This window comes from Myotis davidii, unplaced genomic scaffold (genome assembly GCF_000327345.1).
Source record: "Myotis davidii unplaced genomic scaffold, ASM32734v1 scaffold900, whole genome shotgun sequence".
NCBI lineage: Eukaryota > Metazoa > Chordata > Mammalia > Chiroptera > Vespertilionidae > Myotis > Myotis davidii.
In genome coordinates this window covers 1,245,217-1,260,241 of record NW_006295185.1, presented here as the reverse complement: position 1 = coordinate 1,260,241, position 15,025 = coordinate 1,245,217, and the positions used below count along the sequence as shown (strand labels likewise).

At 43.9% G+C, this 15,025-nt stretch overlaps 1 protein-coding gene across 1 annotated transcript; it reads left to right on the top strand.

Annotated features, from left to right (window-relative positions):
• The first annotated feature begins 369 nt into the window (after nt 1-369).
• IGSF1 (immunoglobulin superfamily member 1) lies at nt 370-14,163 on the top strand. Its single transcript, XM_006769882.2, is given in 21 exon segments — nt 370-439; nt 590-616; nt 1,021-1,302; nt 1,831-2,118; nt 3,979-4,169; nt 4,171-4,275; nt 4,492-4,792; nt 5,875-6,147; nt 6,482-6,546; nt 6,548-6,606; nt 8,464-8,534; nt 8,631-8,663; nt 9,033-9,323; nt 9,621-9,899; nt 10,555-10,842; nt 11,647-11,934; nt 12,126-12,413; nt 12,574-12,861; nt 12,994-13,272; nt 13,670-13,793; nt 13,951-14,163. Coding segments are annotated over 21 exon segments (4,026 nt in total). The 3' UTR covers nt 14,087-14,163.
• Nucleotides 14,164-15,025: the final 862 nt, after the last annotated feature.

Below are 15,025 nucleotides of genomic sequence, written 5' to 3'. Positions count from 1 at the left end.
GCTGTCCTGGATTAGATCACATCTCTGGGCCTTTGAGATCCCAGGGAAAAACAGACATTTCAACAAGTCTGAATCTTAGATACCAGATAAGACCTTGGGTGACTAGAGGGGGTAGTGGGGGAAAGGGGCAAGGAGAGGAAGTAGCAAGTGACCTTGTAAGACCTTGTAATACCTTGTTCTGTAATCCCTTTCATGCCTGTGAGTGAGTAGAAGGGAGTAGGGTTGGCAACAGCAGTTTCATGATCCAAATTAAACTCTAAGGAGCAGGACAAGTCTTTGAGTAAAAACATTTCTGCTTTTAGATTGCATCACCTGCTGAGAGGCAAAACCCTTTAAGCCTTGAAGCACATATTGAGTACCAGAGGCCCCATGACCCTGAACAGCCCAGGGGAGGAGGCCACTATGCTGCGGACATTCATTCTCTTGCTCTTTTGCATTTGTGAGTACAAGGAAAGGGTGAGGGGTAAGTAACTCTGTCATGAGTACCCCTATGAGTGGGCACCTTGGGGAGGGAGAGGAGAATATTGATGTTTGTGAGTGGGTGGGGACACTGAGGGGGGCATTCCTTTACCATAATCTCTCTTTTCAGGGTTGAGTCTGGGTAGGACATCAATAGGTAAGTGAGTCCTGATACCTCAGGTAACTTCCTTTCTGAAGGTTCCAAGACATAGGCCTGCTTCTGTGGCCTTGAACGAAACTGCCTTGAGATCCCAAAAATTCTCAGATTGACCTGGTTGGGAATAAAAGTCCCTCACTTCATGACTTGGTTTCCCACAGAATAGCGAAGAGCTTTATCTCAGATGGAAAAGAAGCCAGGCTTGAACTTTATTTCCCAATTCACATGGATTCCTTGAACAAATAGTCTGGGATCCCTATCCCACCTCCCACAGGAGCAGACACTCCTATTCTCAAGGGAAGACAAAAAGAAGAATCTAGGTCAGGGCTAATTTTAAGGGACATTGGGGGCACATTATGGGAGAGTTGTACTACTCACGTCTTTGTGATCTTTGGGAATGACAGTGATACAAACTCAACTGGAGCTGTGTATAAAGACCAAATACCCACAGGCCTCATGGAAGAACATCATACTTTGGTGCAAAAGCCCTTCTTGAATTCCAAGCAAGTTCTTGCTGCTGAAGGATAAGACACAGATGACCTGGATCCACCCTTCCTACAAGGTCTTCCAAGTTTCATTCCCCATAGATGCCCTTACTAAGTCCAATACAGGCCATTACAGGTGCTGCTACTGGAAGGAGACAGCCTGGTCAGAGCCCAGTAAAGTTTTAGAGTTGGAGGCACCAGGTAAGAAGACAGAAATAGCTAATCAATAATAAACTCCAACTCCTGGGATTCAAGCTTGCCTTTCCAATGCAGAGTTTAATTCTTTCATCGATTTACCTGCATACATATATGTGAGCATTCCACAGTTAGTAAATAACTGCCTACTCTCTATAAACAATGAGGAGTAAGGATGCAAACTCAAACAGATTTAGAGGGCAAGCTCTCAACTTAGGGGAAACCCAAGATGGGGGAAGGAGGAGTAGCAAATAAGGATCATACAGGAAAGTTCATTTAATTTTTATTATAAAAATTTTTAAATGTTGACATTATTGCAGGAGTCCCCCTTTCTGACCCCTTTTGCCCACCTCCACCCTCCCTGCCTCCCCCTTCCCTGGCCTTTCCCAAATTATGCACATATGTTTTTAGCTGTTTCCTTCACCTTCTTTATTCAGACACCCCTAAACCTCTCCTCTTGGGCACCAGCCAGTCTGTTCCATGGAAAGCACTGTGCTTGTTCTACCTGAATTCCAGTTCAATCTCTCCTTCCAGGCCAGCTGCCCAAGCCCATCTTCTGGATCCAGTCAGAGACCTCTCCTCTTCCTGGATGTAATGTTAATATACTTTGTCATGGCTGGCTTCAGGATTTGATATTCATGCTGTTCAAAGGGGGATATGCTGAGCCCATGGATTACCAAATCCCAACCTGGACAGTGGCCATCTTCTCTATTGCCAACGTGACACCTGAAAGCAGAATTGTTTATATCTGCCACACTCTTATTCAGATACTCCCCACCCTGTGGTCAGAGCCCAGCAAACCCCTGAAGCTGATTGTGGCAGGTGGGTGTGGTTATGGCTGCTGGGGTCTGATTATTGTTGTACCCAGGATCATGGCTGGATGAGACAGGGTTTCTGATTTTACGTCCCTCTGCCAGTTCCTAGGCCCTATAAGGCCCATTAATTAGAGTCTTGACATTTTAGCGAGATGCAAATTAGTATCACACATGCTACCAGGCAGACCTGTGGGAAGCAATTTCTTGGCTAGTGAGTAGGCCCAGACAAATGTCCAGCAGCTTCAACTCATCACATCTTTGTTAAATAGCATCCATTCATTAGACTATATTTATTGAGTACATAATATGTGGCAGGCACTGCACTGCAGTCTTATAAACTGATATTTAAATTATTTAATGTATTTTTATGCTTTTGTGATTATTAATTTTTAGTGTGGAAAATAGAATGAATTGCTAGTACTGGTGATAAAAATAAGCAAAAGTGACAAAGAAAGTGTATATTTTTAGAAATGACTGTATAAATTGCTTTAATCATATATATATACAGAACCAGTATAGTAGCAATAAGCTTTAAGCACATCGGAGGGCTCCCCAAAATGTCCAAATTCCAGATGCACACACACCCTAGCCCCAACTCCCCCATGCCATGACTTGGATGCTTCTTAGACAGAATTGGTCACATTTGCTTTAGTTTCTCCGTCAAACTAAATAGGGTTGGGGAAAGCTGTGGTGCTACAGAAAGTACCCTGGATTTAGAAGCAGTAATCCTGGTTTCTAATCCTACCTTTGACACTGCCTCCTTGTGTGATCTTGAGTAAGTGACTTCACATCTCTGTGCTTTGGTTTCCTCCATTCAAACATGGAATAACAGTATCCAGCCAATCTACTGTATGATGCCTCTCTGTGCCTCACTTTCCTGATCTGAAAAATTGGTATAATAATAATGCCTACCTCACAGGGTTGTTGTGAGGATTTGCCTAAATATAACACATGTACAGTGCCTGGCATATAAGTTCTCAATAAATGGTAGATATTAATTTTGTTAGTATAGCTTTTTATTGAGGATCAAAAACAGAGGTCTGTCTGTTTGAATTGCATCTATGTATGATTTTTGTATGAATGCCCTTTCAGAATAGATTCCACTAGCACACACTTCTGCAGTTACCTGTTCACTGGTATCCCCCTTAAGCCATGAGATTTTTGCTGACAGAGACTGGGTCTTCTTTACTTTCATATCCATAGTCCTACATGATTCCTGACACATCAGAAATTGCTCAGTGAGCATGTGATAGAGCTGATCCTTCCAATAATGGGTGGGTGGGTCTACCTGAAACGGATGGATAAGAAGGAGTGGTATGTGAAAGGCTTGCCTTCTATTTTGTTGTATTATCTCCTTGGAAGAACAATACATGGAAACAAGGGTGTAGCCCCATTAACAGAGATTTCTTTGGGTTGTAGATTTACTGCACAATCTTTCCTTATTGTCTTCTTCCAATCTGCTGTTGGGAAGTAGGGTCTTACATGTGTTCAAAATCCATCCTTAAATACTGCACTTGCATTCATGCTCTACAAAGATAGAATCAAAGTCATTTCTCAGAAATTTGTTTCTCAGCAGGTGGAAAAATTACATGTGTCATTTCAGAGACCTAAAGATATAAGGATTTACAGATGTAGTTATTCCACTGAGACACACCCCTAAACATAGATAGAGCTCAGTGGAGCTTATAGAGTCTGGTGAGAGGGCAGGGGCATAAGTAAACATACCCTTGATTACCTTTTAGAAGAGGGAGAGATTCAAGGAAGGAGAGGAAACAGAGGGTAAATTTCAGCTATCACTTCCTGTTTAAAGAAAGTAGGAAAGAAAAAGAGAAAATAATAGGGAAGAATCATCCTACCTCTAACTCAGGGTCTCTCCCCTTTCTATGACTTTATCCCAAACCAACTCTGACAGCTTATCCTGGGCCAATCATGGCACCTGGAGACAACCTGAATCTCAGGTGTCAAGGGCCAATCTATGGAATGACCTTTGCTCTAATAAAGCTTGAAGACTTGGAGAAGTCCTTTTACCACAAAAGACCAATAAAAAATGAGGCATATTTTTTTCTTCTGGGCTTTGAAAATCCATGATGCTGGACATTACCTCTGTTTTTACTATGATGGGTCATACAGAGGTTCACTCTTCAGTCATATCCTGAAAATCTGGTAACTGGTAAGAGAGGAGGATGCCATGGGACCCATATTAGGGCCTAAGAACATACAACTCCCTTTGGGCCTCCTGGAGAACCTAATCATGTAGCCAGGGCTAACAGTGGGGACAGAAGTGGGATTTGCCAAGGGTGGATTTTAGGAACAAGAGGTGAAAAACCCCAAGTAGTGGGAGGAGGAAGTCAGATTATTAGCCCTTTATATTTTGGGTCTCATCCTAGACACTTTCCCCAAGACCTGGCTACTTGCTCAGCCCAGTTCTGTGGTCCAAATGAGTCAGAACATGAGCCTATGATATCAAGGACCAGTGGATAGAGTAGGGTTTACACTCTATAAGAAAGGAGAAGACACACCACTTCAACTCTGGGATGCCACCAACATTGATGATAACAAGTCATTCTTCCTCAACAATGTGACCAACAGTGATGCTGGCATTTATAGCTACCACTGTCTCCTCTCCTGGAAGACCTCTCTCAGGATGACATCACATAATACCATGGAGTTTATGGTTGTAGGCAAGTGCTAACAACTATTGTTTGTTTTTATTATCATTATAATGCTCTGAAAAAGCTCTTAGTGGACCTGTATCCTCTTGGAGTTATGCTACAAGGAAAAACACTCTAGGAGTTTGATGTAGAATTTTCTTCCAAAACTTTAGGTACCTTCTATCCTAGAGTTATTACTCAAGCCCTATGTCTTAGCATGGCCTACCAGTGGTTCTCAACCTTCCTAATGCCACGACCCTTTAATACAGTTCCTCATGTTGTGGTGACCCCCAACCATAAAATTATTTTCGTTGCTACTTCATAACTGTAATTTTGCTACTGTTATGAATCGTAATGTAAATATCTGATATGCAGGATGTATTTTCATTGTTTGCGACCCACAGGTTGAGAACCACTTGAACCCCATTTTAACTCCTGGAAATGTTATTTTCTTTCATGCCAAGGGAAACTTATAGGTATGAAGTCCTGATTAAAGGTAGGTGTGGGCACCAAGGAAGTCCAAGGGGTCCTAATGCACTGTCACATTTTGTGGATTTTTTTTGTTTCTTTTGCTGTTGTTGAATTGATTTGGGTGACATTGGTTAATAAAATTATAAAGGTTTCAGGTATACAACTCTATAATACATCATCTGTTCACCATCCCAAGTCAAGTCTCCTTCCTTTAATCACCAATTCTCCCTCCCTTACTCTCTCTTATCTCCCTCCACCCCCCTTTCCCTCTGATCATCACCATACTGTTGTCTATATCTATGAGGTTTTGTTTTTTTTTTTTTTTTTTTGCTTAATCCCTTCGCCATTTTCACCCAGCCTTCCAACCCACTTCCCTTCTGAAAGCTGTAAGACTGTTCTCTGCGAGTCTGTTTCTATTTTGTTTGCTAGTTTATTTTGTTCACCAGATTCAACATGTAAGTGTAATCATATGGCACTTGTCATTCTCTGATTGGTTTATTTCACAGTCAAATTTTGAAGCCACTGATCTAGTGAAAGTAGAAACTAGGAGAAGAGAAAATAGGGAACTGAAAAACATTTCTTGGGGGAGTGGGTGCTGAGTTCAAGGTCACCTCTAACTCTGGTCTCTGGACTGCTTACAGATAAGCCCCCCAAACTCTCCCTATCAGCTTTGCCCAGCGTCATGTTCAAGTTAGAAAGGGACCTTCAGTGCCGAGTACCTCATCCAGTACTTGAATTTTCTTAGGAATGGGAAGAAAGAGCAACATTCCAAGCATTCTCAGTGGATGGAGACTTCATCATCAGTAATGTTGAAGGAAAAGGCACAAGGATCTATAGTTGCATGCATCACATAGAAACACACCCTAACATCTGGTCACATCACAGTGAGCCTCTGAAGCTAATAGGACCAGCAGGTGAGAGGACAACTGTTCATAGGGATGCCCCTTCATAAATTTGGCCATGATACCTTGGGATCCCAGATCAGTGTCCAAATAGTTATTGAAAGGGGAGTCAGGAGCTTGTAAGTCAGGGCCCTTGGGTCTGGGCACCATTCCCCTGGGGTGGTTTCGCAATCACTCAAAGGCAGTGAGCAGAATACTTTCAAGGCTCCCATTCTTCATGAAAAGAAGCCCAGTTCTGACTCACCTTACCTTCACTGTCAGTAGCCAGCTCTTTCTTCCCCCATGAATGTGTTCATCTGTCCCTATCCTTATCAGGGCTCTTGTTTCTGTTCTTCTCTGACCACAGGCTTGCTTACCTAGAATTATGTTCTGAATGAAGCTATCAGGTTGTCCCTAACCATGCAACTTGTCTGTCACCTTGCTGTTGGTAGTACTGTGGATAAGGTGGAAGTGTTGGAGATTCAGAATCAGGTAACTGTCTTGTCTCCACACCCTGTTCCTATATCTAGCTGAGTCCAGACTCCGGCATGAGGCATGCTCAGGTTGAGACAAGCCACAGGGGTACACCTTTTGTATTCCCCATCCTCTGGGTTTAAGACAAAAAACTTTCTCATCCCCAACTCTTTCTCTTTCACCTCACAGAGGGGACATTACCCAAGCCAGAAGGTGGAAAATGAATAATTTTCAGAAGCTGGAGAAATTATTCCCCCAGGAGAGTGCCCAAATTTCATACTTATACCACCCTGCCCCTCAGAGATAATTGATGTCTCCCATATTAATTTGGTCAGAACTCTTTATTTTGAAAGAAGCCATGCTCTCCTGTCTCCCTAGATGTTATCCAACTCCCATCCCAACTTTTCATCTTTAACCAATAGCTCTCAAGGGATAGTCTTGTGGTTTATCTCACTTGCCATGTAAACCAGTCTTTATGCCACTCTGCCCTCCAACTACCTGTGCAGGGCATTCTGATAATATAATCTTAACTTTGAAGGGCATCTGATGAGGATATTGATTGGGCCAGGGAATCAGATGGCATCTTATGACACAGAAAACGACAAGCTAAACAGATTCTCCTGACATTTCCTTTGATCTTTGATGCCATTCCCCTCTCTTTCCATCCCCATGGCCTGTGATCAGGCTATTCTGTTTAAAAATGAGAAGACAAATGACAGGTCCTGGCCTGGTGGGAGCCTCAGCTCCTGAATGTCTTGCTTACATCTCCCCATCCTCTGCTCCTGGCTGTATCCCCACCACCACCATGAGCATAGAACTTTGTGTGTCTGGGAGTACTCAATACACAATGGATTATAATTATAATTGTGTTTGTCTGTGTTTTCCAATGGGATCTGAGGGACAGAGTGCTTTAATAGCAAGAAGGGAGCAACCACCTAAGCCTTCTGCAAAAATTACCATCCCTTGAGTTTTCAAAGTTTCAGTGGAGGACAAATTCTAGTTCTCCTTATAATATATCCTGAGTCCTACATACATTAGGGTAACCTCCAAACCTGGGATTTGAAAGAATGTAGCTTAAAGTGCCCTACTTCAGTCCAGGACTACTATAACAAAGAATGAGTTTAGAAAGCAGACTTTAGAAAAAAAGCAGTTTGAAAAGCAGGTTTTCCTGACCAGGAAGGAGGGTTAGTGTTTTCTAAGTAAAATGTCTCAAATGGATTTTGGCTTAATATCTAATTTTATAGGACCAATAACCCAAAGCTGCTGCATATTTCTAGTCGTAATCTGGGGGAGGGTTGGGTAGAGAGATCCCACTCTATGACAAGCTTAACTCAGCAATAACAATCCTCTGGTAATTCACTGCGGCTGCCTAGGCAACTCTTCCATAACAAAGGCAGGTGAGGCAGGTCAGTCTGAGGACCAATATTGCCATAATAAAACCTTCTTCCAAACTTAAACATGATAAAGGTGAAACACCCAAGATTTCTCCCTCCACCCCCACACCCACCACCCAGAGCTGCCGATCACACTGAACTCCAGAGGTTCTGAGAGCTAGAGTTACAAAAGCATTTTTACATCTGACATCTCAGTTTCAGCAACAGCCTAACCAGGGGCCATGGGGAGCTGACATCTGATATAGGCTGAGGAGGAGGAGGGCGGGGGGTACGTGGGCCATGAAAGAGCAAGAGGTTTTTAGGTGGCAATGCCCCCAAAAAGAAAAGCCATTGGTGTCAGAAAGGATTATTTCCCATTATCCTGCTCATAACCAATCCCTATTGGGTGGTAAGTAAGCCAATGACATAAATTGCCGCCCCCTTCTCTCCGCCCTCCTACTAATCCCAGCAACTCCTCTCATCTCTTTTCTGGTCTCACTAGAGAAGCCTGGTTGCTGGGAACAGCTCAAGGGGTCATCATGCTTTTCATAATCACGGTACTTCTCTGCTGTGGTGAGTACAAGGGGGTGGGATAAGGGTCTGGGCAGAAGGCTGGGGTAAAATCCCGTGGGAGAGGGGGCAGAGTCCTGGCAACAATTTCTTTTGCAGGACTGAGCAATGGGGTATTAACAGAAGAGACTGGTGAGTTTTTTCTGCTACAGACTGGGACATTCTTCTCTAGAGATCCGAAATAACTACATAGTGTCAGTGTCAGTGGACAGGGAGTGACTGATTGGAAGGGAAGGACAGCCAGGAAGGAGCACTTGCTAAAGTTGCTGGCAAAATTCAGCCTCCAACTCTGCTTTTGTGCAAAATTTCCCCCAAGCTTCTTCACTTTTCTGAGTCTCACCTAAGACATTAGGTTCTCCATTTCCCTGAACGTTCCGAAGGAAGGAAAAAGTTTGGATTTGAGTTGAAAGTAGAGGTGGGCAGTGTGATCTGGGTAGGGGGTTCAAGGGTAAGGAAAGGGGGAGAAGAGGAAGATGGCTTCATTAACTCTGCTGTTTCTAGAAATAATCATGCCAACCCCTAAGCCTGAGCTATGGGCAGAGACCAACTTCCCTCTGGCCCCGTGGAAGAACTTAACCCTGTGGTGCAGAAGCCCTTCTGGCTCAACAAAGGAGTTTGTGCTGCTGAAAGACGGAACCGGGTGGATTGCAACTCGCCCAGCCTCAAAGCAGGTCCGGGCTGCTTTCCCCCTTGGCGCCCTGACCCAGAGTCACACCGGGAGTTACCACTGCCATTCATGGGAGGAGATGGCTGTGTCGGAGCCCAGTGAGGCACTTGAGCTGGTAGGGACAGGTAAGAAATGTCCAAGGGCCCTTCCGGAGTAATCCTCAGAGCCCCTGGGACTCCAATACTGTTGCTGAGTATGGGCGAATGCACAAAAACTAAGAGCCAAGGGGCTTGTGCTGCATGTAGGAGAGAAGGGACACTGAAATAAGGCAGGGAGTGGGTAAGAGAATGAGAGGAAACTGACAAGAAGAGCCAAATACCAGTCCAAAATGGATTTTTTTATTATCGACAAAATATCTCCAAGTGTCCCATTTGGGCACCTTCAAACTTTGGGCTCCTTTTTCACCCCATTTTGTTTTCTAGACATGCTCCCCAAACCTGTCATTTCTGCGCCCCCTCCAATCCGAGGCCAGGAACTGCAAATCCGGTGCAAAGGATGGCTGGCAGGCATGGGGTTTGCTCTGTATAAAGAGGGATTGCAGGAACCTGTCCAACAACTCGGTGCAGTTGGAAGAGAAGCCTTCTTTACAATCCCAAGAATGGAGGATAAAGACGAAGGCAATTATAGCTGCAGCACTCACACTGAAATGCACCCCTTCAAGTGGTCTGAGCCCAGTGAGCCCCTGGAACTTATTATAAAAGGTAAGGCTGAAAAGGGTATGTGAGGGAGGAGGGGGGAGGCAAAACTCTGGGTCAGACACTCTCCTCCCTACAGCAAACTTTGTTGCTGGTCCTAGGAGCCTGTGTCCAATCTTAGAGCCAGGCAGGCGTGTCGCTGGGAGTGCCAGGGCCTCTGGCTGCACGATATTAATAGCAGTAATTGTTATTAATAGCTGGGGTTTGTGGAGGGTGATTTAATTTTTCTAATTATTTTCATATCAATTATTTTATTCAGCTATAGAGTAAACATTGAAAGGATATTTGGACAAGAAAGGGGAATGATACCTTGTAGAGCAGATACTATTTCCACTTCTTGTCCAAGTGAACAAACTGAGACTCAGGGAACCAGCAGAGGCCCAAAGACAATTCACTCTTTTAGCTATCCTCCATTGTCTGCCCTGATGACAGTGAGGATTCTGCCACAGGAAGTGAGGGGTAGGAGTGAGAGGTCCCTGTGAGATGTTCATCTGCAGTGAATTTGCCTACATTTTTAAATACATCTAATTATGAATGCAATACTATAAAATACAAAGCACCTTCCTAGAAACAATATATGAACTATTCTCCCCCCACCCCCCTTTAAGTTGTTTTTTTGTTGTGTGTTTTTTTGTTGTTGTTGTTTTTTTTAATCTTCCAGACATGTACCCGAAGCCCTTCTTCAACACATGGGACCGCCCAGTGGTCACTCCTGGTGCCCGAGTGACTTTCAATTGCTCTACTCCCCAGCAGCACATGAGCTTTATTCTTTACAAAGATGGAAGTGAAATAGCATCCAGTGACAAGTCCTGGACAAGCTCAGGGGCCAGTGCAGCTCAGTTCGTAATCATTTCGGTGGGCATCAGTGATGGAGGAAATTACAGCTGCCGATATTATGATTTTGCTACCTGGTCTGAACCCAGCAACTTTGTGGAGCTCGTGGTGACAGGTCAGGAGTGGGGAAATAAAGGTGGAGGAGTTTATTGACCCTGAGATAGTGAGTGGAAGGCCTGTCAGCAGGAGAGGAATACACGTTCCTTCTAAAAGTCACCAATAAAGTGCTTAGGACAGTGACTGGCAGATGGTAAACAGTACATGTAAGGCAGCTACTGATATGATTATCAATACAGGAATAAGAGACAAAGGAGAGAGAGGAGACAAGTTAATTTCTGGGGAAAGAAGTGAGGTAGATGGGGTGTCAAATCCCTAGAACCCATTTCATGTTGCTCTATTTCTACAATTATTTTGTTGTTTGGCCTTTCCCTTTAGGCTCAATATCCACTTTTTCTTTAGTTGGGTGGTCAGAGATTTGTGGGCTGGATGGCCCTCAAGAAAGGGTAAAGACCTTGAAATGTCAGCTGCATATTAAGCAGCCAATAGAAATAAGGGTTTTCAAAGGCTGTGTAACATCACTGGAAAATATTTACAGTGTAAAGTTAAGTGAAAAATATTAACCTACATAACCATGCACACAGTAGGATCCCAATTATGCAAATAATTATAGCTACAATGACATGGCCATGTATAGAAAAATTAATGGAAAGAAATATATAAACATGTATAAAGAATGGTTATTGTTGTGTGGTAGAATTATATTATTTTCATTAGGTTTTTTGCTGTACTTTCTAATTTTCTACAATAAACATATTGTTTCTTACAATACCCCCCCAAAACAAACAAACAAACAAACAAACACCAATTTACAGAATATGAGGGTCAGGCTTCTCTCATGTTGTGGTATCTTTAATTTCAGAATTCTACCCCAAACCTATTCTCCTGGCAGAGCCAGGTCCTGTGGTTCTTCCTGGGAAGAATGTGATCCTGCACTGCCAAGGGGCTCTCGAGGGCATGAGGTTCGCCCTCTTGCATGAGGGAACCCAGGTTCCTTTACAGTTCCAGAGTACCTCAGGGAACTCAGCTGACTTCTTCCTGCACACTATTGGAGCAGAGGACTCTGGGAACTACAGCTGTGTCTACTATGAGACAACCATGTCAAACAGGGGATCACATCTCAGCAAGCCCATTATGATCTGGGTGACTGGTAAGGACAGACAAAACATGGAGCTGGGACAGAGACAATAGCTCTAGGGATTAGAGAGAGTAATTCCTCTTGGAAGGCTAGGCTAGGCCATAGAGGGGAACTATTGTGGCAAGAAGGAGAAAGATAAATGGTTAATTCACCAAATGCTAAGTTTTCACACTCATCACTTTACATCTTTGGTCTCTTCCTAGACACATTCCCCAAGCCATGGTTGTTTGCTGAGCCCAGTTCTGTGGTTCCCATGGGGCAGAATGTTACTCTCTGGTGCCAAGGGCCAATTCATGGAGTAGGGTACATTCTGCACAAAGAAAAAGAAGCCACTTCAATGCAGCCCTGGGGATCCACCAGTTATGATGGGGTATTTCCCATCACCAATATATCTGGTGCTAACATAGGACGTTATACTTGCTGCTACCACCCTGACTGGGCCAGCCCTATCAAGATACAGCCTAGCAACACCCTGGAACTCATAGTCACAGGTAAAAAGAAGATGCTCTGGAGTGGTCATGGGGTATAGAAAGGAGGGAAGAGACTGGTTTTCAAAAAGTTTAATAATCTTGCTTCTTTACTGAACAGTCTCCAAAGGTGATGCACTGGCAAGTGACTTCTTCTCTCTGACCAAGAGTTAATTTTTTCTAGGTTTGCTCCCCAAACCCAGCCTATTAGCCCAGCCTAGTCCCGTGGTGGCCCCTGGAAAAAACATGACTCTCCAATGTCAAGGAGAACTACCAGACTCAACATTTGTCCTGTTGAAGGACGGCTCTCCAGAACCCGTACAGAAACAGCAACCAAGTGGCTACAGGGCTGACTTCTGGATGCCAGCGGTGAGAGGTGAAGATTCTGGGATCTATAGCTGTGTCTATTATTTAGACTCTGCTCCCCTTGCAGCTTCAAATCACAGTGACTCCCTGCACATCTGGGTGACTGGTAAGGTCCTGAAGATTTCAGTAAGAGTCTAGATTTTATAGTGGTTTTTTTTTTTTTTGTAGTTTACCCTAAAGGAGTAAAGGACTTGGTTCAGGGCCACTTCTTCTAACTTGGTGTTCTGGTTGGTTGCAGATAGGCCCCCTAAACCTTCCCTGTCAGCCTGGCCCAGCACTGTGTTCAAGCTAGGGAAGGACATCACCCTTCAGTGCCGAGGACCCATGCCAGGTGTTGAATTTGTTCTGAAACGTGACGGAGACAAAGTGCCTCGACAGTTCTCCGAGAATGGAGACTTTGTCATCAACAACATAGAAGGAAAAGGCATTGGAAACTACAGCTGCAGCTACCGCCTCCAGGACCACCCTGGTATCTGGTCAGAGTCAAGTGACCCCCTGGAGCTGGTGGGTGCAGCAGGTGAGTGGATAATCCCTTCAGGTCCTGGCACGACACATCTGGTATCCCAGAGACAGTCCCCATGGAGACAACCCAAATATGGAGAGGATGGGTTTGGAGCCAGACACAGGTATGGTGATATTTCTCTAAGGATGGTGAGGAGGTGGGAGCTCAGATTTGCTCAAAGTAGTGAGCCAGATTTTTTCAAGGTCTCTTTTACCCTCCCCAAAAGGAGGGCTGCTTCTGCCTTAGCATAAACATTGCCTCTGATCACCCCTCCACAGTCTCAACACATGGTTCTAAAAAAAAAAAAAAAAAAAAACTTGGAGGAGGCCAGATGAGTAGGCAATGTGAGATCAACTATGACATACATGCATTAACATCTATGGCCTTGGTTTCTCCTCTTTTATCATCACAGGGCTTGCTGCTCAGGAGTGCACTGTGGGGAACATTGTGCGAAGTACCCTGATTGTAGTGGTGATTGTAGCTTTGGGGGTGGTGCTAGCCATAGAGTGGAGGAAATGGCCTCGACTCCAAACCAGGTAAATACCTCATGTGAGCCTCCTTTTGTGAAACCAGGACTGCTTGAAAAATAATGCTCTGAATGTGCCTCTAGCATCTTATGTGCCCCACAATGTAACCTGTTTTCGGGTTGATAGTTCTGGATACTCATTTAGTTATGTCTTTTTCTTTTCACAGAGACTCAGAGACAGATAGAAGGGACCAGACTATAGCCCTTGAAGAGTATAACCAAGAAGAAGAACTGGGCACCAACTCCAACTCTTCATCATCAATCTCTTAGGGAACCTCAGTGGACCTGCCAGTCCCAATATAATAATCTCCTTTACCAGAGCTTTCCCCTCCTCTCTCTTTTATCCTCAGAAACCTGCAAATCTGACTGATTACCCTGGGAGTCAGCCCCATCTTCTATTCCTTGGCCACTAATCACCTGAGCTGTGTCACTGGGATTCTGTGAGTTGTGAGCTCTACTTTCAACTGTAGGTATAGGGTGAGATGTTTCCTGAATGCAGATTCCAAAGCCCTGTAATTCCTCATAGTACTGATTTACTGGTGCATGTAATTCTATTAAAAATGTATTCTTCTGAATAAAGAGAGTATTCAGTATTTAACTGCAAAAACTATGGCAGTGATTTTTCATTGGTCCGTTGTCCACTTACAACTTAGCATAAATGGTGTATTGGAATTGACCTCCACAGCAGAATAAGAGGGCATTAGGAAGCCAATACAGAGAAAGGAACTCAAGGATCGGGTGTGGGAGGAGGGAAGGCTCCAAAATAGTACTTAGCAATTTGATTTGAGACATGATCCCTGAACAGAATGTCCTATTGTAAATCCATTTCATTACTGAATGAATGGATGAATGAAAAAGTGAATGCAAAAGTTCTCTCCAAGTTGAGCCTGAGGAGGGCAAACACTGAAGTTAAATCCTTTTCACCCTGTTATTTCAGGTCTGTAGTACACAAACATCAGGATTAGCCCCCTGTAGAACTTTGAAATTGGCAAAGTATGCTTTGTAGCCCTTACCTTACAATGACAGGGTGTACATTAATTCATTCTTAAGTGTGCACAAATGATAAAGTTGAATAATTGCCCCTTCCTAAAGAAAACCTTGTTTTCCTAAAAACATAAAAATAAAAAAAAATGGACTTTTGGTGGTGAGATATCAGGGAGCAAGTAAGCAGTTGAGGTGAGTGGTTTGGAGCAGATCTACCAGTATCCACTCCCAGGACATCAAATGGAGGCTTGCTCACAT